The sequence below is a fragment of the Battus philenor genome, unplaced genomic scaffold, assembly GCF_028537555.1.
Source record: "Battus philenor isolate CCGP_79_NKW_IND1 unplaced genomic scaffold, ilBatPhil1.0.hap1 SCAF_16, whole genome shotgun sequence".
Taxonomy (NCBI): domain Eukaryota; kingdom Metazoa; phylum Arthropoda; class Insecta; order Lepidoptera; family Papilionidae; genus Battus; species Battus philenor.
Window position 1 is genome coordinate 5778517 of NW_027181678.1, and position 27738 is coordinate 5806254.

Consider the following 27738-nt stretch of genomic DNA (forward strand, 5'->3'; position numbering starts at 1 on the left):
TTTTAGTAACGATTACAACCGGCGGTAACCGCTTAAGTTTTACATATGTATGTTGTTAGTAAATAAAAAAATTAAGGACAATAGGACCAAATATATTATTGATGTTAGAATATTATTTTTTGAAAATATGATTGTGAGAGTGATATGTCTTATGAGACTATAATTTTACCAAATCAAGACATATAAAACATGAAATAAAATAGATTTGGGTTAAAATTTTAAAATATCGACTATGTGCAGGAAGAAAATTATATTCCAACAAATTGTCCGTATTAATCTTAATCGTAATCCTATTGCTATTAATTTTATATTGAGTAAAAAGTCTGTTTTACATAATGGTAACGTTTTCATTTAGTGTTTATGGTATGATATATATCTAAAAGAAGAAAAGCGCGTAATATAAGTATTTTTAAGAGCTCAAATGAGACTGTTCGTGCAATTTTAACTTACTAATTCAAGCAGGATAAGTTCAAATGCCATAAATCCAGAAAAACAGATTACCTTTTAAATGTTATTATCAGAGATTATTACCTGTACCGATTATTTGTAAAGACAGTAGATATAAAATGAAGTTTAATCTTCTAAAGATTGGTTGTTTTGTTGTTTTGGTTATTGTAAAAAAGTAAAAGTTTTTTTTATAGGACATTGTATTTAAACTCTCATGCAATAAAAGCTATTACAAAAATTAAATTGTGCCAACTAAAAATAGCACAAAAATCTCTGTTTTCGGATTCGTGAATAGTTTCTGGGTTTATAACATGTTCGTCAATGTTTCAATGTTATACCATGGCATTTGTTTTTGGATTCTACAACCTCCACAACTTGTTTAAATCGAAGTTTACATAAAGATCAGTTCAAAAACATGCTAAATCGTAGGGTAAACATAAGCATCAACATCAGAGCATTCGTACAGTCCAAATGGCAAATGTAAACTGACATTTTGTCCCCGTGTAAATGCACTCTTACCTCGTTATGAGTAACCAATAAGATAAGTTATGCATTTTCTGATATAAGCTTTCGGTGAATAAAGTATAATAATTAGTGAATAAAAATCTTGATAGGACAAAGATATAAGTTGATAGTATTTTTACAAAATAAAAAAAAATGATGTGAAAATGCTCAACAAAGGTCAGATTATCTGTAGAAATGCTGAAACACTGAGTTAGGTATTGGTAGATAGGTATCCATTCTTGCGAATACATACGTCTACCTAGTATTTACGCGAGACGGCGACGACCGGCGGCGCTTGTATTACGTCGTATCACGTACTACGCCATACGCACACAAACAAAGGTTTTACGAGACATCACTATACAGTCTACACGGATACCTATGTCGTATAGTTTACTACTCACAGATTTCATTCATATACCGAAACTAGACCTCTCTTTCTATCTCATTCATCCTAATTGTTTTCGAACGCGAGTGGGTGAAATGGCGAAGTTTTCATATTCGTTTGGCGCTTGTTGATCTAGATAGTCGCGTCGGTCGAAGTCTCGCTCGCTCCCTCGCGCAGTGGTAGACATCGCGTCCGAGGCGTGCGTTCGACTTTCGGGCGGCGACGTACGCTAGTCGCGTGTGTCTTCATTATTGATGCAAAACTTCCACGATGGTAGATCATAACGAAAAATTATTACAGGAGTTACTAAAGAAAAGTGGAAATAATGTGTGTGCCGACTGTGGGAGCGAAGGTAAGTTGTTGTGTTTTTATCTAGTGATTAATCTTGTCTCGTAAAACGTGGTATTTCTATGGGGTGGTGAACAGGCGGGGGGGCGTAAGTGCGTCCATGCTCTGGAGTTCAGTGACCTCAACGTAAAATGCATTCAATCAAAACAAATAATCGACACCGAGAGTAATAACATTTAGAAGATTTCCAACCAGTAAAAGTTAATATGTAATGCAATAAATTGAATCGTTTGCGTTGCTTACAAGACAACCAATTACACGTTGATATTCAATGATAAAAAGTGCATTGGCGTCTATCCTGAAAAAATATATAATTTTTATTTACATTTATTTTACAAAAATTATAATAACAAAACTGACTTTTAGCTACTACTATGTATTTATAAATTTATTTTTTTAAATATCTGGTCAGTTTAGTCAACAGAAGTGATGATGATAGTAATCTGGATCAATAATTACTTACAAAATTATTAAACACGTTGACAAGCTATATTGGATAGAGAGTGGTTGCACTTTCTGAGAGGTACGGAACAATCAATGTCGGTACACCAGATGAGTCATGCCGCAAGTTCTTCGACTCATACTTCTCAAGTAGTTCGTTTGTAGCATCAAATATTATAGATTTGCCAAGAAAATATTTTTTTTTATTCTTCCCTTCACGTATTGACTCAAATTTTTTGAGTTTATGTCATATTTTCTATTTGTTGATATTTACTCATTATATTAATAATTATATAGGAAACTTAGAGCTTACATGATTTTTTAAATAAATAAACTTTTTCCAATATTTTGTGAAATGTTGTCAACAAGTTTCATACTCTACATTTTTTATGGTCAACTAATAACATTAAAACGTAAAGATTTATAAAATTTGAAATATTTATGGAATGTAATTCAATAAATTTTGTTTCCTCGTGAAGCTTTTTGATTACATGCGTTATTTTATTTTTAATGTAAATAATGATTATAATTAATGTTCCGATTACTTTTTTTATTTAATTGAGATATAAAATAACATTTACGTGTAAATAATAACTTATGTACGAGTAATTATTTTCGATTTTATTTAGTTTATTTATTATTTTTGGCGGAATGTTATGGTAGAGCTCTAAATGTAAAGTGTAAAAAATGAGGTCTATAACAGTTTGAGTTCAGTATTTAAAAAAAAAGAAAAAACTATAATACATGCATGGATATTAGTCACGATAGGTATTTACGGTGTTTACTAGAAAGAACAATTCGAGCTTTCAAAGTTGTAAAAAGTGAAATAGATCGCAAAACTTTTTTCACGAGTGGTTTTTATCACAACTTGATTACCACGGTAATAATATAATACAGTTTTAAAATTAAAATTAAAGCCGTACTTACATCTATTACTGGTCTACAAGGGTTCCAAACGCGCCCTGATCTGAGAAAAGCCCTTAATAAACACAGACTGGTTTTTTTGTGGGCACTTTTACAATATCCTATTAACGCAGTATACCTTAGTACCTGTATTAACGGTAGTAATTCATTTCAAAGCTTTATTGTCAATAAAAAATCTGTCTCACAATAATAGTATTTTTTACAAGCTTTTGTTTAACAAAGCCTAAAAATTTATTATATGATAATTTAGATACATTACTTGGGATTGTATTGACCCATACGAACAAAAGATTTACTAATTCTACGAAAAAACTTTTGTTCTAAATGAAACAATTTATAAATAATCCCTGTTAAAAGTAATTTTACTTCATTTTTTAGTTAATACATTTGCAAATAGATTATCAAGTTTAATTTTCTGATTGATTATTTATGGTAGAAAAGTATATGCTTTCCATTTATTAATAACACTTGAGACATTGAGTTTTTGAACGAATCCCTTCAAAGAGATGGGTGTTGGTGTGTAATGGTAAAAAGTAAAACTATCGAAGAGCTGGTATTAGGTCTCTCGAGGCTAGTAGTTTGGTATTAGACAGCTGTATGTAAAGGCGGAACTGCACTCCACCTTTGGCTGGTGCAGGATGGAACACAGATGCTTCATAGTCGACAACCATGAACTGCCATTGTGGTAGCGATGAGGATACGGCTCAGTACTTACTCAGTACTAAGCAGTACTGAGAAATCGCCGTTATAGTGGTAAAAAACCTCTTGCTGCCAGACATTGTTAAGACGTTTGTGCAGAACGAAAAGTAGATAGAGCGAATGTAGAACCTTCTGTGAAAAGCGAAATAATAATGTTACAGAAAGACGCCGCGAAAAGAAAAAGAGAATTCAGAGCTCCTCATCCGCAGATTTGAACATCGAATTATATCACGTTCTCCTTCAATGCCATAGTTGCACTCGTGGCAGATTTGAGGTTATCCATATATGTCCAGGTCCCAAAGTGGCGCCGAATTCATTCTGCTCTTCTCCTTAAGTCGTTGAACTACTAGTCGAGCGTCGTTAAAACTACGTTAATATGTGAAAACGTTTCCATACTTTCGATAAAAGGCGTTAAAAAAAATAATGGGATTTAATCCGATAGAAGTCTGGCATAACCGGTATCCCTTGAAAGATTTCCCTACGAGAGAACTAAAAAAATTCTGATTGTTTCTGAGGTTCTCCTTTTACTAGATTTATTGTGTTCATGTCTCTACCTACCTACTTCATCTATCTAACGTTAAAAAGCTCGAATATAAATGCCGTGTAATTTTAATTTTATTTATTATTATATATATATATATATAAACCTTATATTTAATGATATATATCTGTAGTAAATGTTATAACTTATTTCGTAAATGAGATCGGTCACGTTACAAATTTTTCTTTTGAAATATTAATATTTGTATATATGAAACTCGGTAATTGTTTTCATTTGTAAAATAAAAAAAACTGCTTTAAACTCTGACTCTGAAACTGGTTTTTTATTCAACAGTTATTTACCCAACACAGCTAATTAGTGCATGCATTATATTCTGGGTTTTGGACTAAAAATATCGTATTTTCTTGATTATGTTATTCGTAGAAGTTATAAGCAGAGGTAGTTATTTACATAAAAGTGTAGCCCTATACCGTTTTTAATGATATTTAAGGAAGCAATGACTATTTTTTTTAAACGTAAAGGCTACACGTACATGCTAGATGGAATCCTGTCCATCGAAATTTGTTAACGAATTCATTTACCATTGCTTATAACTCGTGGGATAACATATTCAGGAAACTACCCTATTTTTAGTCTAAAAATCGTGGTAGAATAAAACAAAGTAAAGAAATAAAAACCATATACTACATCAAATATAAATATTGAAAGGCAAGAGGATACGTGAAATCTAAAACTTTAAAATTTTCGATCCTATTCTATTTCTCTTTCTTTTACTCACCAGAAGTACAAATACATCTGTTTCTTTATTTGTTACAACGTTATTAGAAAGATACGTAACATATTTTTTTCCTCGCAATTTCATTTGTTGTTAATATTTTTTAATACAAAAGTTTCTATTTATTAAACGACATCATTCAAAAACAAATAAAATTCCTTGAAAATATTAAATATAAGAACATAGAATGCAATTCTCACTTTAACATTCTACGTTTTTACTTTTAATGTTTTCAAGGAAGTATGTACTGATATTGTTGCATTATGTGTGGCCAATACGTGGGGTCTAGGTCTTGGGAAGTCATTTGTTTATTTTGCTTACAACCTTTGTCGTTGAGTTACCTCATTTTAGTGTGTTTATCTCGATAGTGTTTTCTGCTGTCGTTCGTTCTCTAGTCACCTAGACAAACCTCTTGAGACAGAACTCTTGTATTAATTCATTTGAATTATTACCTTACTGAAGATCATTAACTAATTTATTTACTGAGCCAGAAGAGCCCAATTTGATGGAAACTGGACTCTAGTTGAACTCTCTTCAACTTAAAGATATGAGGGTTCCAAACTCGCCCAGTTCTCACAACAAACTCAGACGATTTTTTTTTGTGATTACATGCAAGAAGAGAGTAGATGAGTAATTTACAAAATCATTTTTTCTAAATACGAATATATTAGGGGGACCGAAAAGTTTCAAAGCTTTCTTAAATTAAATGCACACGACTACATTTTTAACAAGTTTTTATTTCTAATCAGCAATATGTTCACCTTTGTTATCAACAACCTATTGCCATCTGGTATTCAAATTTTCATTTCGGAGCGGTAAAAAGTTTTTCTGTAAAATATGTCGACAGAAACGACATTACTTTCCGGTCCCCCTAATAAAACATTTAACCAATAAAGGAGGACAAAAATTAAAACATTATTAGTTGACTATCGTTTATCTGATTGTAAATAGAGCATGTAACTTTAAATCTGAATTTAAATATTATATTTTCTGACAATCGAAGTTATAATTAATACGATTCTTCATTTACATACGTTATGATATGATTTGCGGTTTTTGTGGTTTTGTACGGATACCGTGTATATTTAATACCGATACGGATGTGTCGCATGAGGAAAGCTGAGCTGGAGTTATTTTTTAATTAATTAAGCATATTAGGTTTGTCACTTTGTAGTTATCCTGCTATGAACCTTCAACATTTTGTTTCGCGGAAAATACGCAGGTATTTTTAAACACAGTAATGATGGACACGGATTATATCGAAACATGTACACTAATAAAAAAACGTCTTCCTGGAAAAGTACCGATTTATAGCTTAGAAACGAAAACTTACCGGCTTCTGGTTTATGCGGACATTGACCTACTAACACGCAAAAAACGGCATGTATATTTTTTATTATTTCGCTACATATCCATTTAATATGATTTTCAATTTACAGTTGGGTTAAATAAAATTATATTGCAATTAACGGGATTGATTGTTCGGTCTCTCGCCTCTGAATTTAATTTAACGCAATTATTCTGAAAGCTGTTAAATAGATGCGATTATCTTAACTCGCTGGACGTTAATTACCGTTTTTTTTTGTTATTAATTAATATTGATCATTAAAAAAGACTTGGAAGATAATTAATTTTAATGAAGTTCAAATTAATTCCCGGCTTGAATTTGATTTATTTCAAAATTGTTTACATTAAAGTAGTTAAAACTGTATTTATTTTAGCACATTAATATAATGCTTGGTTTTTGGGAAAGCATGTCGGAAATAAGAGGCGAGATCGACTAGGTTTGGTTTTGCTCTTCTAAATCGAACTTAAACCCAAAATTTTAGCGGTAAGTTGCTTGCATCCCGATGTGCCTTTTTAAATGCAGAATTCTGTATCAGATATTCAGGCAAGGGCCGCAGTCGCTTAACGAGCCACGGGGAAAACTATACTCGGGGAGTCCCTACGAGATAAAATCAGCCGCTTTCAAATGGTCCTACTGGACATCTGTTTAAGGCTTATGTAAAGCAATGGATCCCACAACTAAAATTATCTTATTTATTTACGTTTATTTAATACCTTTTTTTGTACATATCGGAAGGTATATATGTAGAAATAATTATTGCTTTTAATATTTCCACTGGTAAAGCTCACGCCTTTTCACATCGTCGATGTGGTAAGGGATGTAATCTATTACAGGCTTACAGATCAAATCTGTTGAAATGATATATCTTTCCAAATTTTAATCCCTAATTGCGCCGACTTTGTTATGATGTTCTCCCTCAGCGTTTATGGGTGTTAAAAGTTATTATTGAAATTAAACGTACACCTTGACCCGAACCCGCACCCTATAACAATAAGACATGGCTACCACTGCTCTGAAACAATCATCGTCCTATTCGGTGATGTTCGGTACTTAGAACTTTGGGATGAATATTTTTATTTGTCGCGCTCTTAAATGAAAAGCTCCGAATGTAAATGTTTAGGAGGTGTTATGGTGCCACTACTCAGTTCTCGAAAAGAAGCTGGGACTGTTCCCTGAATACCTGAATTTAAAATAAATGTTATAGACAAAGAGAGGACCATTTTTCTAATGTAATAGAATGATTAATTTATATAATAAATATATTTACCTATGTAACGTACAGATGTTCCACCTATGTATTGATTCATCACTATATCTCTGGAACCATAAGGCTCAGAGATTTGAAATTTGGTAGGAATATTCTATTTGCTGAGTAAAGGTCATCTAATAATCTACGAATTTACGAAATTTCACCCGCAAGAAGGTTGGGAGTGGGGGAGGGGGTCCATCTATTATGTTACCAAAGCAGTCTAGGGATGGCTGGTTTTTTAAAAGTTTTTGTTTACAAACCAGTGGATGGAGCCTCCTATTAATCATACGTGCCTGTGTCACGAAACTCCGTTCTGCTGTAATTAATAAATTTATTTTGATTCTTCTTTAAAAAATAAATTAATGAAAAATTATTTCATTATATTTGTAAAGAAATTGAAAAAAATATTGAGTTTGTATATTTTAACTTTTTAATATTACACGATATTTATGCCAGCTTCGGTGAAAAATTGTTGACACGGTTAGTCTGGTTAGACTTCAGCGAAATCGGTGACAAAAATTGAAAAAAATACCTCAGTAATCCTTCATAAGTCAACAAAGAAACAATAACTAACTGACAGTGTCGAGCTCCGTATAAATCTAATCGCAGTAGGAATACAGTCAATTGGAAACTGATAGCACTCGAAAACAATCTCACCGTAAACAAGCTGCGTGTATATGAGTGACGGGATAAGAGATTAGTAAAATAGCTTTGACGTTTCGACATAACATTGCATGTCTTAAATACATTTTATATGATAGGGTTACGTATCTAATAAATTGCTACTTTCTTAACATAGTGAAGTGATGATTTAATGCAAAAGTGTAAATCACTAAGAGGGTAATCACCAACCCGAAGGGTGGACTTTGTATTGGTTATGACGGGAAATATAATATAACAATAAAGCGAAAAAAGGAAGCACACAGGAAGCATGTAATAGAGACCTGTGTGGAGGCAACTCGTCAAATTCTCAACCTATGCTTTCCAGGAAGGGCGCGACGTTCAGCAATGAAAATAAACAATCAGAGAGAAGAGTGACAATATGAGATACGGGTTCACCTGATTGTTATATCCAACTCAAATTTAAAATCTTAAGTGCGTTTTGAGATTCCCCTCTAGGGATCTTTGTTAGGTTGACTCAGACGAGTACGCCTTCAGCGCTCTACCATCTCAAACCCGGTGCAGCTGTTAATGTTAATCTCTTATTTTTAAAATTATTGCCATTCAAAAAAAGGTAAATTAATTTTATGTAAATTAATTTTATGTATATATTACACTAATTATAAACTTTATTATTTATTTTTTTATATACTTTCATGTTAACGTGTGTAATTCTTATAAAAATGACAAAAAATCATATACTTCATTTTAAAGAATTAGCCATTTCTTGTGATTTTGGCTTAACGTTAATTCATAGTGCACATTGTCACAGACAACATAGCTATTCGTCGCAAAACTTATTCATTCATAATTTAAAAAATAAGTTAATAATCTTCTTTTTGTGGGTGTGTGTTTTTTGTGTGTGTGGGTGGTATTATGGTTTAATAAGATATTAAAAAAATTATAATGTCCTGAGACGAACGAAAGTATCTAACATCCGACTTCGACTAAGCGGATTGGCAGGTCAAAGTGGCAGTAGGCAAGCCTGATAGCGTGCAGAGCTAACGGTTTTTGTTCGGTTTGGTTCTGGAGTGGACAGACGACATTATTAAGCTCGTCGGAAAACTGTTGAACAGTGGACATCGAACGCATCCCGCTGCAAAAATAATGATGATGATAAACCACAAATGGCAGTCTGTTTTGTGTTTAATTACAATAACTATAAACATAATTAGTTATTAACGTCGTTCGTTGTGAAAATTATTAACAAGGACGATGTTGCGTGTTACAATTGATGTGAAAAACATAGGGGTAGAAATCGTTACAAATTTTATTTTTGATTTCTTCTAAAAGGTCCCAATTATCCGCGGCAAGAAATAAGAAATTAAAACAACACAGCTGTTGTTATTACAAGTAATTAGGTATTTCGTATAACTGAAGAGAACCTCCTTATCTTATTGGGTAAAGTTTAGTCATTGACGCAAAATGAAGGTCGTTCAGAATAGTATAATGACTGATAACATTCTGTTTGCAAAAACTTACTACTTGAGCCAGTTTCTTCTTAATCGTTCATTATCTTTTATTTATTGAATGGTAATATTAACAAACTCTTTCATCTAGGCGCCTTCTTTTTGTAAATGCAAGTATGTGATTTTTCAAAATGTAAAGGAATGCCAACAAAATTAAAAATCCAACAATCTCCTAAGTATCGTTGTGATGATATTTCACGAAAAAAATACTGTTTAAAAATGTTGCTGATAAATATATAATAATCGGAATATTTTAATAAACACGAGTATTAAATAGTTATAAAAATGATTCATTACGATTTTACGATCATATTTTATTTTAGATTTAATCTCACGAGAAGAAATAATTTAATAAAAATACAGGCTTTTCAAAAATTCAGTCGTCATAGACGCTCTTTTTTTAATATACTCTATGTATAGTCTATTAGTACTTGAATAAAGTTCAAAAATATTTACGTACGTAAAGAGAAAACGAACATTATAATATATTTATAAGCCATGTATATCAATATTTTTTCACCTTCTTAATATGTAATTATCTATTTTGGATTAAGCACGATCTGATATCGATATTGGAGCCGAAGGACGTCCACTGTTGGATATTGGCCTCCCTCGTGGATTTTCAATATGGTAAGTCAGATGCGGCGTGTATCTTATCTCTTCTTCCGTGGTATCTACGCCAGAACCTATTGTTGTCCCAGTGAAAATCCGTTCTGCGTATTAAGTATGGCCTGGCAACTGCTACTTCTGCTGGCCAATCCGCTGGGCTATGGCGATTACTTCTCGTTGGCCAAAGAGGCCTAAATTGTGATATCCCTTTGCACTGCCGTAAGGCTTCACTGGCAACATATATTAGTCATGGACCTCCGCCTTATCGTACTGAGAGATATTGGACGAGAAGATGTTTAATAATTTTCCGAACGCGGCAGCTGTTCTATTAAAGTTCTGAAACTTACAAGCAAAAATGGCTTTTTCTGTTAAAAGGGAGAGAGAGTTTATTGAATATGATATGATATAATTTATTTTAAAAAGCTGTTGCATTTGTTTATAGTACTGATATTAGATATGTCACTTTGTAAATACGTAGCGTTATTTATTTATAAGTAATTTCGGATTTGGTCTAAAATATCTAAAGTACGCATTATTATTATTTGAGAGGATATGCGGACACAACATCGCGTAATTTAATTTAAAATATTACATCGATAGACGATTAGTAATCGTATTATTCATTTATTTATGAAGAGAAACCTCAGCAATGCACTGTCCTTCTCTAACTTTTAGAACAAGCTAATGTTTTTAACATTAAACATAAGTTTTTACCGGGTGATACTGATAGATTTATAAATACAGCCTTAACCATTAACACAAGATTTTTTCGACTTCATTAAGATTTTATTTGTACATTGATAGTACTTATATAATAAGAGAATGGTAGGTAGAACCAATGACATGGATCGATGAACGTATAAAAATATGTTTTCGTTTTGTTTAATAAATTATTTTAACAACCAGACAATTTGACGGACGCGTTAAACTGCTATAGCCAGGATAATAAAATTCGTACTAGGGTATCATAATTTAAAGGAAATAGTGGCATTTCTGAATTAATATTTGTTATTCTATGACCACATCGTCGTGGTATTGACCTTAATAATGTTTATTAGTAAAAAGAGTTTACATTTTACACTTACTGTTAACATTGTCGATAAGACTGCAGGGTTTCCAAGAGACGTCAATCAGAAAATCCTAAGCATTGCCTAAGTACTTGCTAGAATAAATCCAAAGCTTCTTTCAACCACCGAGATTCTTGAAGTCTCAATAACTGTAACAATTTTGGAATAACTTAATGCAGTAATAACATCGATGAATAAGATAATATAAAGGTTCATCTTTGCTGGACAATGTTCGGGAAGTTTCTTTTAATCTTCTCCTCGCTTATATTCTAAGGCCTGAAGAACAATCTTTTACATGTTCTCGCATATAGTGCCAAACAGTAAACTGTGTGTTTTTCAAAGGCAATGTAGATACTCGATAAAATATTCTCCAGAGAACATACTTGACAACAACTGGATATTTAAAAGTTCTTTTGAAGAGACTTCGAGAAAACTATTATGACAGACTAAAGATGATAGGATTTTAAATAGTTGAATTAGTAGTCAGGTACAACCAATATATATGATGAGTTTACGTATCGATTTATTATACTATGCGACATTTATTTATCTCCAAAAATTAGAGAATAAAATAGTGAAATGATATTTTAAGATTCAGTAGAGCGGTATCTGTGTTCGAAAACACCGTGGAAAAGACTCCTAAAGAGGATGGGCTACCGCTACTCATAATAGATTAACAGGATGTAAAGATAAATAGATTGTTAAGGGGACTATTTCGAAAAACAACAAATTGTCACCATCATCATTATGTCAGCTGATAGACGCCCTCGGCATAGATCTCCACCGAAGATGGCCACGACGACCTTTCTTGCTCTGCCCATATCCAGTGACGGGACTTTCCACAACCTCGACTAGGTCGCGGTCCACCGTGGCGGCCTACCCACGCTGATTTATCACAATAGTTCATATTTTGTTATTTTTTTTTGTTATTTAAAAAACAGTGTTAGCTGTCGTAAAGAAAAACAATATGCGCTATTCAAACACAAGGAAATCATATCTAGCACTTTATTTAGTGTATTTTCTTCATAAATATACATTTAATTAGAAAATTGCTAATTAGTCTAACATTCGTTTAATTTGTTCAGATATATCGTATCTTGTATTCAATAACAAACAGTAAATTTTTTGTAGCAGTAACGAGACGAGGAGGTCGTTCACCTGATAGTAAGTACGGCATGTTTAAAACAATGCTCTGGTCCTCGAAATTTTGTAATACCGTATATCCTGCAAAGACGCAACTGTTATAATCACCTTGAGACATGTGTACATCTCATTAAAGCATATATTACAGTTTTATTTTCGAAAAAGACAAATTTACGTAGTCATTTAGAATAAATCCGAAACTGATAAATTACAATGTATCATATGCTCAACAAAAAAAATTCTTTACTAGAAATAAAATTTTAAGTAGAAATACATCGGGTGTATATCGCATTTACGGCACAATTATAAAAACTATGACCTATGATGTCACTCAATATTAAGTTTAATGTGTACATATTTATTCATTCCTTCAAAGATGTCTGTTGCTATTTGTTTATACGCAAATAATTGCTACACATCCGATATAACCTTTCAACACTTATTATTATGTATGTTACAATGATTGCATAACCTTACGACAAGATAATTTAATCAAGTATATTCGGCGCCCGACGACATACCATATAAAATTTCGAAAAACAACGGTGAAAAATGCGAGCAAGACGTTCAGCTTTTGTGGCCGATCTTGCCCGTGATTTGTTGCCCGAATCAATTTGATTGAAATGTTCTCACCGAAACCAGTTTTGGAACATGCGAGAAGATCCACCCGCAACTGTTATGACCAAAACATACCGTGTGTTATTTACGATCGAGAGGCCACATTTCTATGTGTGCGAGCGTGACGTCGTGTCGGTGTGATCTACACATATCTAGGCTTGTAAACATGAAACGTAATGATGCAAGCGTCTATTTTCTTCAGGTATCATCTACAGTCTTTTTCTTTTATTATTAAATAGATCATGTTGCCTTTTGCCATGCCATGCCATGCCATTTCATTTGTTTTGTAACGCCACAGTGAATGAATTGGTTCGGCTCTCTCTTGACGGTTTGTTACTCGAAACATATCACAGGAAATAAAGTAACATTTATTTTGATAAGATATGTACGTTCTACTTGCGTCACAAGGTGAGGTGTCTGCACGCATTACCTCTCACGAGGCAATTGTATAAGTTTTATTCGAACGTGATGAAGTTAGGCCTAATTATTTTTCCAGCGATAGGTTTCCTTTTAGAAACTTCGCGGGAGCTAAGAACTAATTCTATTTCGAGAGGACCATCGCGTCGAACATTTTTATTATCCGCTTCGAGGTGGGCGCGTAAACTATTCAACTCATTCATACTTTAGGCATCAATAAATCTAAATCAATAATATCGGCTCGGCGATGTTATTTTTAGATTTGTTATGCTACTAATTGTTTATTAAATGACGTCATTAAATTCCCACTGTGTTGACAAAATATGAAGCCCTTATCACTTGTCGATAAGGATAGATAGAGGGCATTCTCTTCACAAACAAACTACTCGTTATCATAATTTATTCGATTTAGAAATGTTCTCTATAAATACACGGACAAATACAATTTACAGGGTAAATTTATTATTAAAACCAATATAAATAAACCATAATTACTTCTTTTCTATAACCTCGCTCGCTTCTAAGAATTAGCTGTCAGTTCATTTCCGATAAGGAGTTCGGCTTTAAACATAAATATTAAACAATAGATTACCGTGTGATGATGAGATGTTTTTCATAAGACGAGAGAAGAAAATCCGACTATTAACATTTTGTTTCCAATTTTAGTTTTGTGAGATAATTATGTTATTTAAAAATAGTTGTCTTTAGGCCACTGACCTCACTTACTACCAGAACTGTACGCACATCTTTTTTATTAAATACTTATTCAAATGTTCATGTTCTGTAATGTTGGACTGGCAATAAGATGCACGGTCAGAGTTCTCGTATATAAATGTCCAGAATCAAAGGAAAGTAACTGTTTTTTAACTTAAAATTTACATTTCTTCTACACATAAAGCAAATAAAGCTTCAATTGCAACTTCAAATCAAGATTTTCTAAATAATTTGTTTCTATTCCTTGTCATTGGATTAACCTACGAGAAAGCTTAAACAGATATCGCAAGGATATACGTGATCAAATCATGATCTTTAAATACAAATCAGTGCCTAGTTACTACATAAAATGATTATTATCGGCCAATGTTTATATGAATATCAGTTCTTTGATTCGTCACGGTTCTTGATTCCGTTTTCTGGTCGAAATTAAATATTGTAGCATAGACAAACAGTTGACATAAGAGTATGGTTGTATAATAATGGTTATATAACACTGGTACTATAGATTTACTTTGCTAAGTATTTATTTTCTTTTTCATTGTTAATTTAAGTAAATGTTACAGTTTCTCTTTGTATTTACATCTGAAATCAACTGCTAAAATACTCTTGCATCTAAATAAAAGAAATGTTTAAATATAGAGATCCATTTCCTATGTTAACGAAGCTATATACTTTATTTCGAATCAACTTTGATGAAAAACCAAAGGCTGGAATTAAACCGAAAGTTATCAGTCTGAACCACAACTAACCAACACTACGCAAAAACGCACATAGCTTTCCAGTCCGCACGCATTATCAGGAACAAGTGACCCGATAGTATAAATAGATGCGCCGTCTGGAGCCAGGAATAAATCTTTATTATTTTAAGAGACAAGAAGCTTATTTTCTTCTAGAATATGTATATATACATAAAAACAAAAATAGGAATAAAAGGAATGTCATAAAGTTTACTTCAGTTTTATAGATAACTTTTTGCAACCAAAGCTTCAAAAGCTTAATAAGTACAACTTCATAACTTAGTTCCAGCACGATAGAGCCAAAGTCGTAGAGTCACACATTGTTTGGCCACCACGAAGTTCTGATTTGTCGCCTTGTGATTGTTTTAAAAGGACACCTAAAAGCTGAGAAATAGACATATTCGAGAATATACGGAGGCGATTTCAATAGCTTGAACTTGTAGGCTTGTATTTGAAAAGTTAAAACTAATATAAAAATCAATTTTCACGAAGATCTGGAGGAAACTTAAAACATATTACTTTTAAAACACAAATTATTTTACTTTGTTTCTATACATAATATTATATTTTCGAAAACATTTTAAATTATTTTTATAATTAAACTTTATTATGGCCCACCCTTTACTTAGAAATTTGAACTATTTTGTTAATATCACGAGGGATATATTAAATAACCATGAAGGATATGTAAATCATCGCAGAATTATCATTTGAGATTGACATTTGAGTCTGTATTCATAGATGTAACGATAGTGAGTTTGTTTATTATGCTAAATCATTTCATGATTGTTATTGATTTCCTTATAGCCCTTTTAGCCCTCGTAGCTAGTCCACTAAACAATAAAACCATTATTTAATAATGTTGCTAAGTAATCACGAGACAATATCCAATAAACATGTATTTTTATAAACAATAGAACATCGCTGTCTGTGCCTTTTCTGAGTAATTAAAATGAAATCAGCATGTCACTATTAATCGACATCGTCATCATTTCAGCTAAAGGACATCTACAGAACATACGCTTCCTCCATATATATATATATTCAAAAGGACTAGTTGGAAGCGGTTTGCATCCAGCATCTAGGTCATCTGTCCACCTTGTAGGCAGACGGCCTACACTGCTCTTGCTTGCTGGTCCATGGCCTCCGCTCTAGAACCATGAGTCCTCTGTGGAAATTTGTTTATATTGCTATGTGCTCCCCCTCCCCCTACCACTCCAATTTGTTAATCCGCTGGACTATGTCGGCTACTTTAGAAAGTTTCTCATTTTTGGTACGAATTCGTAGAGAAATCCCCAGAATAACCCTCTCCGTTGTTTCTTGAGAGACCGTGAATTTGCCTTAAGTCACCACCGGTAACATACCACTAACTTTAAAATATTTAATGTCCATACCGATACCAAAAATCCAAAATACATTATCCACGAATCCGGTCTTTGTCCGCGTGTTTGTTTACGGTATTTTGCGTGTGCAAGTTCCATTTTAATACAGAAGGGGCACTTAAAAGGTTTTCACCTTGACTCGTCGACTGTAAATAATTGTTAGCCTTAGACATAAAAACGCATCTTCTGATTCGAATATTTCGTCGTTATGTTTAATTTTATTTAATTACTGGGTATAATAAAGAGATATCGATTATTTTTATCCTATGCGATTGAATGCACAACGTAATTTCCATCAACACTTGAGTCGTTTAAGAAAAACTACACTATTTAAATGATAATATATAAAACTGAACAAAAATGATAGATTAAAAATGGGAGACCAAAATACAGTCTGTTGAAAATGGGATGGAGTTCGTAAAATTAAAATATCAACGTGAAGATACACGTATCATTCCAAGTATTCGATCTAAAGAGATGTCACGAACCATGAATTACATTATTAACAAAAATAGCTTAATTCATTTTTAGCTTGCATAATTTTTGAATCCTTAAATCTTTCAATGTTAACACAGTGTTTATATTCATAGTATTTTATAAATCTTCCAGACAAAACATTATATTTAAAACTGTAAACTACATAAAGAAGTATCTTTTCAAAATCCACCTAAGTGATTTTTGATTAGATGATCATTTATAGATATTAAAGCTTTAACGAGTGATTGTACAGCTCATTTCTTGTCAATACATGGTACATTCTAACTGAAAATTAATGATTTCATAAATAATAAATAACTACACGATATAGTAAGAAACAGCGTTTTAAAAATCCATAATACTACTTATTAAAATTAATTATATTTACTATCTGTCCCTGCAGACTTTATACTGCTAGAAACGATTGGTCAGTTGCATTCCAATAGAAAGAATAAATTAGTGTAACATATTTCATAGTGATCACTTTATACACGGCGATAAGAAATAGATGTAAAAGGTTTAAAGCTTTTTGCTGTTCAAACGAGCATTCAGAGCATCCACTCCTTGAAAGCTGTTATACCTATAACCAATCACTCCAATATTTTTAATAGATGTCAATGTATGGAAAATAAATAAAAAACATTTTCCGACTGTCTTTGGGATAAAGGATGTATTCATACATCAAGTTCTGTCACGAATACTTCAATGTTAGACTTATTTTAAATCGATATTTACATTAAGCAATACTTGTTTCAGACCCAGACTGGGCGTCATATAACTTGGGAATATTTATATGCATGCGGTGCGCAAGTATCCACCGCAGCATGGGTGCTCACATCAGCAAGGTGAAGCATTTGGAATTGGACCGATGGGAAGACTCCCAAGTACAACGGATGAAGGAGGTTGGCAATATAGCGGCAAGAAACAAATACGAGGAGAGAGTGCCTCCATGCTACAGAAGGCCTACTAAAAACGACCCACAGTAAGTGTTACGCCTTACTTGTAGTTTATAGATAACTATAATGTCTTTAAAAGATAAATTTGTATACTCTACAGAATCCAATCTAGTAAAATTGTATTATGTAGCCATAGTGCTTCACTACCTTAAAAGAGGTTTTAGCTAAGCGCTCTCTGCGCCCTTACCCCATTAGACATTTAAATTATATATACCACAACTTCAAACTCAATAATGTAAAAATAAATAACAGTTGCATACGTGGTAACATAATTTTTAACTTGAGTTTAATTTTTTTTTGTTTATTTAGTATATTTAAATGTACCATTTACTTATTTCGATATTTAAGCAAAACGCTGTCGACTTGAATACAGTTTGTAACTAAATAAATAGTAAATAAAATATTTAAAACTATTGAAATTTTTACTACTCGTATATTATATTTGCGTTTTCCCGATAATTTACTATACTTCACTATATATTACTTAAAAGCTCTGTCTATTTCAAATAATATAAAGTATATGGTCTTAAATGGCACATTTATCACTCACACTGTGTTTGGCACTAATCTTTATAAGTAACATAACTCCTGAAGATGCCCCGTGGAGGGGTGAAACACGTGTTGAGTGATTTGGTGGTGGCGGTTGTGTGATTCGCATTGTTTGCTGCATACGCATTTATCAGCGGGCTGGCGGGCGGTGCATTTCATTGCACGACTACCACTGCATGTGCGAAAGTGGCTAAATATTGGTCCTTTTCTTACTTAGGATGGACTTCCGCGAAGTAACGCCTGATTCCATTAAATATTAAAGCTCTTGGGTTCTCGTGTTTTGTTACCTTAAATAAGGTTTAGGCTAAACAAGCGTTCATTACAAACTCAAACCGAAACTGTAGTATGACGCGCAAGCCGAAGCTCCTCGGGGAGTTCTTGAACTTCGATACTTTTAAAGAGATTTTAAACTATGCTCCATCTGCACCCTGTCTTTTCGACCGCGAAATCTGCAAATGTCGCTTTAGGCAACAGTGTAAGTGAGATTGAAATACCCATCACATGAAAATCTAATAATTTTAGCCTGAAAACGTTCACGCTGATGGTCTATAGCAAAAGTTATCTTTAGTGAATCGAAAATACGATTCACAATGTGTTTCCGGAAGTCGTGAATTCCAAAACATAGTATTAAAATAGAATAAATGATCCTTCTTAGCACGTCTGAACAGACTTATGGATATTTAGTCTAGCTATGCTTGCAAATAAAATACCTTTGTATTTATTTATATATTACAATTAGTACTTATTAGTATATTTTACCAATGCCTTAATTTTATAGATAGACTCGGGATGTTTACAAAATTGACATAAATAATTTCTTTGATGGTTTTACGTAAATTTATTTTTGTTATTTTTATCATTTATGTTAACCAAAACAACGTAATTCTGTTTTTAATTAAATCGAATTCTTGTGTCTATCAGACTAAATTAGGTCCACCTCGATTTTTTAATTACAACTCGTCTGGCGAACACATGTATTGTAATGTATTATTTATAATTAAGAGTAGCTAATAAAATTAGAATTATCTGTGTTAAATATAAACTTTAAGAATTTTAGTTTCAAGGTTGTGCTTTGTAACTCTCTCAAATATTAATCCCCTATATATAGCATACAATATCAAGATAGTAAAAACTATTCTTTTGAGCGTTAGAAAACAGTTCTTTATTTTATTTTCACACTCATATATTTATATAAACAAACAAAAAATATGTACTTATTCAATTTGTATACACCGTGTATATAATTTGGCCAAAATAGCAAACTTTATTCTATCTTCACTATTAAACTAGGATTCATTAATACTTAAAAAAGCTAATGACGAAATAATAGATTAAAAAAAATAATGCATTACGTTGACCATTTTCTTTATGAGTATTATTTTCGTCATTGGAAATAAGTATCTATAATAATAATAAGTAAATTTTACGATGTATAGATAAAAATATTAGAAAGTATATTCAAATTCTTTACGGGAATTCAGATTGATACTTTGTTTTAACATATGTTAAAATATGCTTCATTTGTATAAAAAAGGTTGAATATCAAACGGTATAAGACATTTGTTGTCTATAATTTAAAATTATCTGTGAGAATTTGTTTTTTTTTTTTATTAAAACAAATACATACTTTACCCGTTACAGAGTATTAATAGAACAATGGATCCGTGCTAAATATGAAAGGGAGGAGTTTTGCCATCCAGAGCGCCAAAGCTATCTCTCAGGTTCTATGGAGGGATTCCTAATGAAAAGGGGTAAAGAGGACAGCCGTTATCAACGCAGGAAGTTTGTCTTAAACGAAAACGAGGATACATTGAAGTAAGTTTAAAACTATGTTATCTCTAACGCAACTGCCTGGGCTGGAATTTTTTTTTTAGTGTCGGCTCAATTTTTTTCCATTACAGTTTTTTTTTAAATTCAATATATAGTGTCCAGGCTTCTATTAAATAGATTCTACTTAATAAAATAAATTGTAGTTGAAGAAAGAGATAATGGCCAAATTGCTATTTTGAAATTTGGTATGTAGAGTAGAGTAATATTTGTTTAAGACTCTTCAAAATTATTTAAACAAGGGTAACAAAGATCAAGTTAAAGAATTCAGTATCAACTATTCATTACAATAAAAATTAAACTAATTCGTTTTATAGCAACAGTAAATATGAAACTATCTTTTACACATAATAAAGAAATATTGTAACCGGTTATCTTTTAATTATCTGATTTCTTTGTTATCCTTTTAATCCATGTTTGTCCGATTGTTATAATCATATTGTTTTCAAGTGCTTTGCTTTACGTAGTCATCATTACGACTATTTTGCTCTCAAAACAATATAAACGTAGTTTAACATTGTTCTATCGTCATGGACATGAAGAAAAGAGTAATATATTGTGAAATCCTTACAATTCAACTTCATATAAACATTTTTATATATCTTTTAATGTTTGTTTTAATATTCTACAGCCGATTATTGTTAATAATTAAATATTAAGACCATCAAACATTGCGCACGAGATCATATTATCAAAATTAAATTAATCCGCATGCTTATAAGTTATCATGATTTATTAAAATCACGTATTAGACCATTAACAAATATTTTTCTTGCATCCGATGATTTGTATAAATACCTCATTACATCTTGCAAAACATTACGATCGTTCAACAGGTGTATTTTGTAAACGAATACGTCAATCTGTTTTTTTGCTATAAAGATATACTAAAGCGAAAAGAATGTTATGTTGAGAAATCCCGTCTTCAATTAAATAAGTGGTAGGATTTTAGGCACTCTTACTACAACTGCAGCATATTGACTCATATTCCGATAATAACAACCAGTTGAGCTATGTTTGGACCTCTAGAACACACTGTATTCAAAATGCCAAACGCGTGTCGAGTGACACTCCAGGCTGAGGTTCTTATAATAGACCTGATAGTTTGGCTGCCTCCCATATATGTAATGCACGGAAGATAGGCGAGCTAAGTAGAAAGATCTAGGTTTTCTGGCCTTCGTCCGGAAAAGAGGTCTAGGTTAAGCGCCTTCAGTACGCTACCACCTCAAGTTAAGCTATCCAATTAATGCCAACGGATTAGCAGGATTAGTCAATGATATTGCCTTTCATCAGGGAAAATAAATCTTCCAGTCTTGAAATATTAAGTTTTAAAGAAACCTACGTGCGCGCGTATTGTGATGACGTACATTCTACGAAAACTTCCACACCTTACCTTTTACTACGTCAAAGTGCTAATACAAATATTGACTGACTACGTAATTCACAGTCGGCACGTTGGAGGCGTTGCGGATTTCTGCACGGCATATCTTAATTATATCAGTAAATACTTCCAACGACGGCGTTTGCGATTTGTTGTGAAATATTAACGTCTTACCGTAAATCATGTCCCATGACTTTACTTTATTATAGACATTTACTATGTCACGCTTGACCAAACAAAGATACAGTACACGAAACTTTAATATATTGGTGTCCAACATTACTTAAATTTCTACACGAAAAGTAATTTTCTCCATAAAACGTTGTTTCTTAACAGTCGTATTAAAGACAATATTCTTAAAATTTAAACAGATTATCCAAATTTTGAATAAACTATGAGCGGTTATGACGACGAATAAACGGATAAGGAAAAATCACAATTAACACGTAACATTTTATTTATGAAAACCAATTTTCAAAATTTCGTTAAATATAAAATTGATTTCTCCTTAGTTTAGCTTAAACATATCCGGCCTGGTCCTTAGGTATCATCACCCTTGTGACGACTGTGGCCGTGCCACGGGTTGTATCGGTCGGTTTTTCGATCGGCTCCGTCTCAAAAACTTTGGTCGCTGGAGGTAAGATTGTGCGAATTGAAATAACGGTTGTCAAATCTTTGTCCAAATGTTTGATAAGAGTTGAACGCGTCAATTATCGGGTCGTCACAATAAACAGATTGAGCCTGATTCCAATAGGTAATCATGTTTATGTAATATTGCATACGCCTTGAAACATTGTCGCGCTTAATATTTAAAATCATTTTGTTTGTTGCTTTGGCAAAATATTTGACAAATGCTGGTGCATCATTACAATAACGTTTTTACTTACGGTATACTTATCACAATAATATCATTATCGTTATCTGTGACATCATCGCATATTTCGTTTACACGTACAAAATAATTAAAGAAATGTATAAATATGTATGTTTAGTGATTTTTTTCGAATACCTATTTTAATATACGTATTAATCTCGTCTTAGGTACCACGTTAAAGAAAACAAAGAGCCTAAGGGCGTGCTCAGACTGTCAGAGTTGAATGTTGCCTTCGCACCAGCGAAAATTGGCCACATGAACTCCATGCAGCTTACTTTCATGAAGGACGGTTCAACCAGGCACATTTATGTTTATCACGAAGATCCTGAAGTAATAAATTGCTGGTAAGTTCAAGATGTACTGTACTACTATGAAAACCTTTTTTTACAAATTGTATAACTATGTAATTATTCAAAATTTAAGGCTACGCTTTTGAGCATAATGTTTGTTACGACAGAGTTTAAAATCATATGTTGTGTAGATATATACACGCTTCTAGAATATGACATAAAAAATATGTATGTCATTTGCAACCCTGAATTGATAATAGTAAGATTATTATAACTACCATTAATTTTAAGTTATTGCTTCTAATAACAGAATTACGTTTAGCCGCTTTAAATTTACTAAGTTATTTGTTACAAAAATTCTTTACAAGAGACGGATATGGTCTATAGATTAATTTATAAGAACTTAATAGTTGAGATTTATTAAATTCAAATGTGTAGAGGGACTTTAGATTGAAATTAATGAATTAAAAATTTATAAGACGACAACTTAAATAGAAAATGCATTTAATAAGCACAAACTATACAATAATATCAGGTAATTAAAGCCAGGTACGAGGCGATTTTTTTTTAGAAACCGGTAAACACCCATTACTCGGTAAAAAGTTACTATAATTAAACAATAGAATTATCCTTTTATGCTAATAAACTTCTTAGAAAATTTTACAGTTGTCAATAAACTTCTTAGGGTGCTTAAGTAAGCGATTTGTAATACGTTTGACAGGCATTAAATGGAAAAAAAGTTCTTATTGTTTAAATACCAACAATAAATATAAACATTTATAATAATATTCTTTCTTGACAGGTACATGGCGATTCGTTGTGCTAAACTACATTTACTTCAAGTGGCGTTCCCCTCAACTCCTCAATCAGATCTCATCCTCCGTCTTCCGAAAGACTTCGCACGAGAAGGCTGGCTGTGGAAGACAGGTCCCAGGTCTTCAGACGTGCACCGCCGACGGTGGTTCACGTTGGACAACAGGAAACTGATGTATCACGATGAACCACTGGATGCGTATCCGAAAGGAGAAATATTTATCGGTGAGTGTATCGAAAAAAAGATTGTCTACACGGTCTGCTTTAATGATTTTACTCCTTTTTATGAAAGAATTTTGCTCCTATATTCTCTCTATACTTCTCCTTTTTCAATAAATGTCTTTTATTTATATGTTTAATTAATATGTTTATATTAAAAGAGACAAATTTCGTTTCTTATAATAACCGACATATTAAACAAATCTTTTTATCTTGTCCGGAATGTTTTCCATATTTTTTTCATAACTTTCTCGTAGTAAGGACGACTCTGCTGTATGGACCTAGTTTTTCCTTTTTTTCAACACTATGCTTTTTATGTTACTATTCCTTGTTTTCAAGAACAATTGTTGCATAATAGCCTGTACCATCAAGAACGAGGCGATCATGTTTTTCCTTACTTTTCTACCTCTCTTCGTAGGCAGTCCTAAAGAGTTCCCGATATGAATATTGTGTCTCACTTTTAGGATCATTACAATAGATTCATGTTTCGTTACCCGTGACAAAATGTAGTATTTTAGGTACTAATGTCGAATTTTACTTTCAAATCCATTTCACGGCACCGATCAATGTGACGGCATTTTAACTCATATCAATGCCCAATCTTACTCGAATTTGCTGGTTGGTAGAACATTATCACATTTTCACTAAACTTTAACCGAAGTCTATGGTGAATTTATTGCTGATCGCATCAAAATTAGTAAGAAATGATACAACAAAATTTTCACGTGTTAAATCCATAATGACGCGTCATTATTCTGAAACTGTCGCCAATTTTTAAAAATAAATTACAGAATATTTTGTCTATGTATATATAACGGTGAACTTAATGCCGTAGCCATTTACTACCAAACAGATGTACGTGAAAAAATCAGTAAAGAGATCTATATTATTTACATACATAATTTTAGTATAAAAACATTTTTTATAAATATTTAATAACTGACCAGTTAAATCTGTGTTGTCAGTATCGCTGATGTAATATTCGAATTTTATATTTTCAGGTCACGAATCCAACGGATATTGTATCAAAGTATCGAACACTGGGAACGGCTGCAAAGAGGCGAGGTTCCCATTCCATGTGGTTACGCCGGAGCGTACGTATTCCCTGGCCGCCACGTCGCACGAAGACCGGGCCGGATGGCTGGCTGTTATCCAGCAGACCATCAAACGACCGCTCACACCCCAGGACTCAACCAGTAAGTCTAAAAATAAATCTAAATTCTTATTATTTTTTTTAACTTTACAGTTATAATCCCAATAAACCTTTTGGTTTTATCTTGAACGCATAATGCAACTGTTTGCTCAATACATAATTTTTTTACAAAATGCAGCGGCTTTTAGTTTCAAGTATACTCACTTATAAATAAAGCTTTTTTTATTTCATTCTATACGAATGACTTAAAACTAGTAATTTTAAATTTTAGATAATAGTTTTAATAACTTTATATTAAATTTGTATGGACCCCCTCAGGGTAAAAGTCTCCTCCAATGCTTTCCATTTCTCTCTATCTTTGGCAACTTGGAGCCACCCGTGACCTGCCGTAGCCAGGATCTCGTAGTAGACGGCCAATGTGAGCTATTACTTACCCGCTGGTCTGATTAAATTAAATCAGTAACTAAACTCCCTGTTCCAACAACGCTGAGTAAAGTAGATGTTAGAACAGTATAAAAAAGTTTTAAATACAAACACGACTTTCATAAATTAAAAGACGGTTAAGTAAAAGATAATCACTTAATCCACAAATATGACCTGCTCCGCTTAACATATTTCATTATTATAGGATGTTAATAGTCGATTATTTAATCACTAAACCTTTTGGTTTTGTCCTGGCTTACCGCCAACCGCAGTCATAAAATATATATGGTCGAACATGAAAAACATACAAATGCCCAATGATTTTATTGCAGAATCTAATCGCTTTTCGATGCGAATATACCAAAATATCATACAGACAAGGCCCTTTCAACTTAACAAATTACTTTATTTTTTAAATCCATGTTTGTTGGTGTCTTTGAAAGTTACACTATCGATCCAACATAACAACTTTTTTATTATAGTAATCATCCATTAGTCATATTGCATAATAATCGATTATAATTAATACTGCTGTGACTAAATCTTACGTAAATTGGATAGTCCCGTGATCAAAACATTGCCAATGAATTCTCTATTCATATATATTAAGTTGCCAAATATTACGTAAACAATGTTAGGAACTTAAAATTATCTTTCATAGTTATCTGTCATAGGCTGTTCATACAGTGCTACCGAAATTGCTGTATCAAGCTTTAGGTATGCACGCGGCGAGACGAGTAGGAATAAAAAGCTCTTCTGTCCTCGCTGCCTTTTCCAAAGACGCGTTATAGCGGTTTCTGTTGCATTATAATTCAGTTCGATTCAAACAGTAATAGAAACAAAGGGAAGTCCCCTCTTTTCCGTTCGCTTAAACGGTCTAAAAGCTTGACGGTCTCCAATCCAGAATATCTATTGTAGATCTATAGCTATGTACAGTAAAGAGATATGGGTTACGCGCCTTCACAGCCACCTCAAAAAACACTGGGAGCTCACGCCAAACAGCTACTTTTTGACTTGACCAAATATGAAAACAACAAAATGAATTAATTCTATCAAAACTATTAGACGTGATTATTAGAGTAGAGTGAGATTGAGTTCATCCGTTTTTATAATATTAAAACAGATATATACATTAAAACGTATCGTTTCAGTCGAGGCAACACTGGTCCGCAAAAGGACTTCATCTAACTCCATCAGCATATTCTCGGGGAGGTAGTTCAACATCGAGGTGAGGCAGCCCTGTCAAGGTTGTTACATTTATATCTCGTCGTCTCTAAATCTGTTAACGTAAATGAATCTTTTCGTCTGCAAAGCTATATAGGTAATTTGTAACTGAGAACTTTATGATGATTTTACAATAATTACCGTTATTTTTTCATTTTTAGAATTATTTTTTCTAATTTATTCAATTACTTTTCGAAACGATTCATATATGTTACAAATATTTATTTAATTTTTAAAACGGTACCATGTTGTATGTTTTAAAAAAAGGGAAACCATATTATAAATTATTTTTAAATATTTTCTTTAACTTATATACAATGTAATTATTAGTGAAGGGACTGAATCTATGATTTATACGAATAAATTATTAATTTTATTTAATTTTGTATACATTAAGGACGTGCACTTGCAAATGTATTGTTAGATTTCGCCTCATTGTCGATTATTATAATACATATATATCCTGCCTAAACGCACAAATATATTCATAATTAGCAAACACTGGTCAATAAGTCGAAAGTAAAAATGATGTGTATTTCAAAGTGTAATACACAAAAAAATCAGGTTAGTTTTGGCCAGTGCTGCCAATTAATTTCACTTTTACTCCCCATTTGTCTATGAACCTTCATTTTTATAATCTATGACCGCTAGATCATAATTTTGATAATTACCTTTATATTATAAATTTTACAAATGTACGCTTTCGATTTATTGTCTATGGCTTTTGTAAATTTTAAATAACGAATAGCGATTAACATATAGCTGTAGTCATAGCATTAATATCATTGTACTTTGTATTATCAACAATTTAAATACATAATGTATTTTGATTATTTATACGTATATGTATATATATGGGCTCTCTCATTCATGTTAAAAGACATTCTACAGGGAATTCTCATATTTATTCGTGTTTAGATTTGAAATCAATTAATACGTTTTTATAACGTACGAAGTGAAATTTATTCGCCGAAATTACAATTTATTGTCGTAATTAAAATAAAGTTTGTCAGTGTTAACTATGTTAACGACATGTGATGTACATTCGAAAACAGCAAAGAGGTTTAGACGTCAATTGAAGTGTTTATAAAAAAAAAAAACAAAAATC

General features: G+C 32.4%; 1 protein-coding gene across 2 annotated transcripts; it reads left to right on the forward strand.

Annotated features, from left to right (window-relative positions):
• The first annotated feature begins 1466 nt into the window (after positions 1 to 1466).
• On the forward strand, positions 1467 to 27403 carry LOC137919395 (arf-GAP with dual PH domain-containing protein 1-like). Of its 2 annotated transcripts, XM_068762459.1 has the most exons (8): positions 1467 to 1691; positions 17678 to 17903; positions 20068 to 20241; positions 22179 to 22271; positions 22676 to 22852; positions 23601 to 23836; positions 24832 to 25026; positions 26558 to 27403. In XM_068762459.1, exons 1-8 carry the CDS (start codon positions 1610 to 1612, stop codon positions 26620 to 26622), a joined length of 1248 nt encoding a protein of 415 aa, XP_068618560.1. In that variant the 5' UTR covers positions 1467 to 1609; the 3' UTR covers positions 26623 to 27403. The 2 variants fall into 2 exon arrangements, with proteins under 2 accessions (XP_068618560.1, XP_068618561.1); XM_068762460.1 differs by lacking the exon at positions 22179 to 22271.
• The last annotated feature ends 335 nt before the right edge of the window (positions 27404 to 27738 follow it).

Excerpts from the sequence above, each read along its gene's own strand:
- LOC137919395 (XM_068762459.1), top strand. The coding sequence starts at position 1,610 with ATGGTAGATCATAACGAAAAATTATTACAGGAGTTACTAAAGAAAAGT. Across the intron at positions 22,272-22,675 it reads AAAAACTTTGGTCGCTGGAG|GTACCACGTTAAAGAAAACA; the intron begins GTAAGATTGTGC and ends ATCTCGTCTTAG. Across the intron at positions 23,837-24,831 it reads GAAAGGAGAAATATTTATCG|GTCACGAATCCAACGGATAT; the intron begins GTGAGTGTATCG and ends TTATATTTTCAG.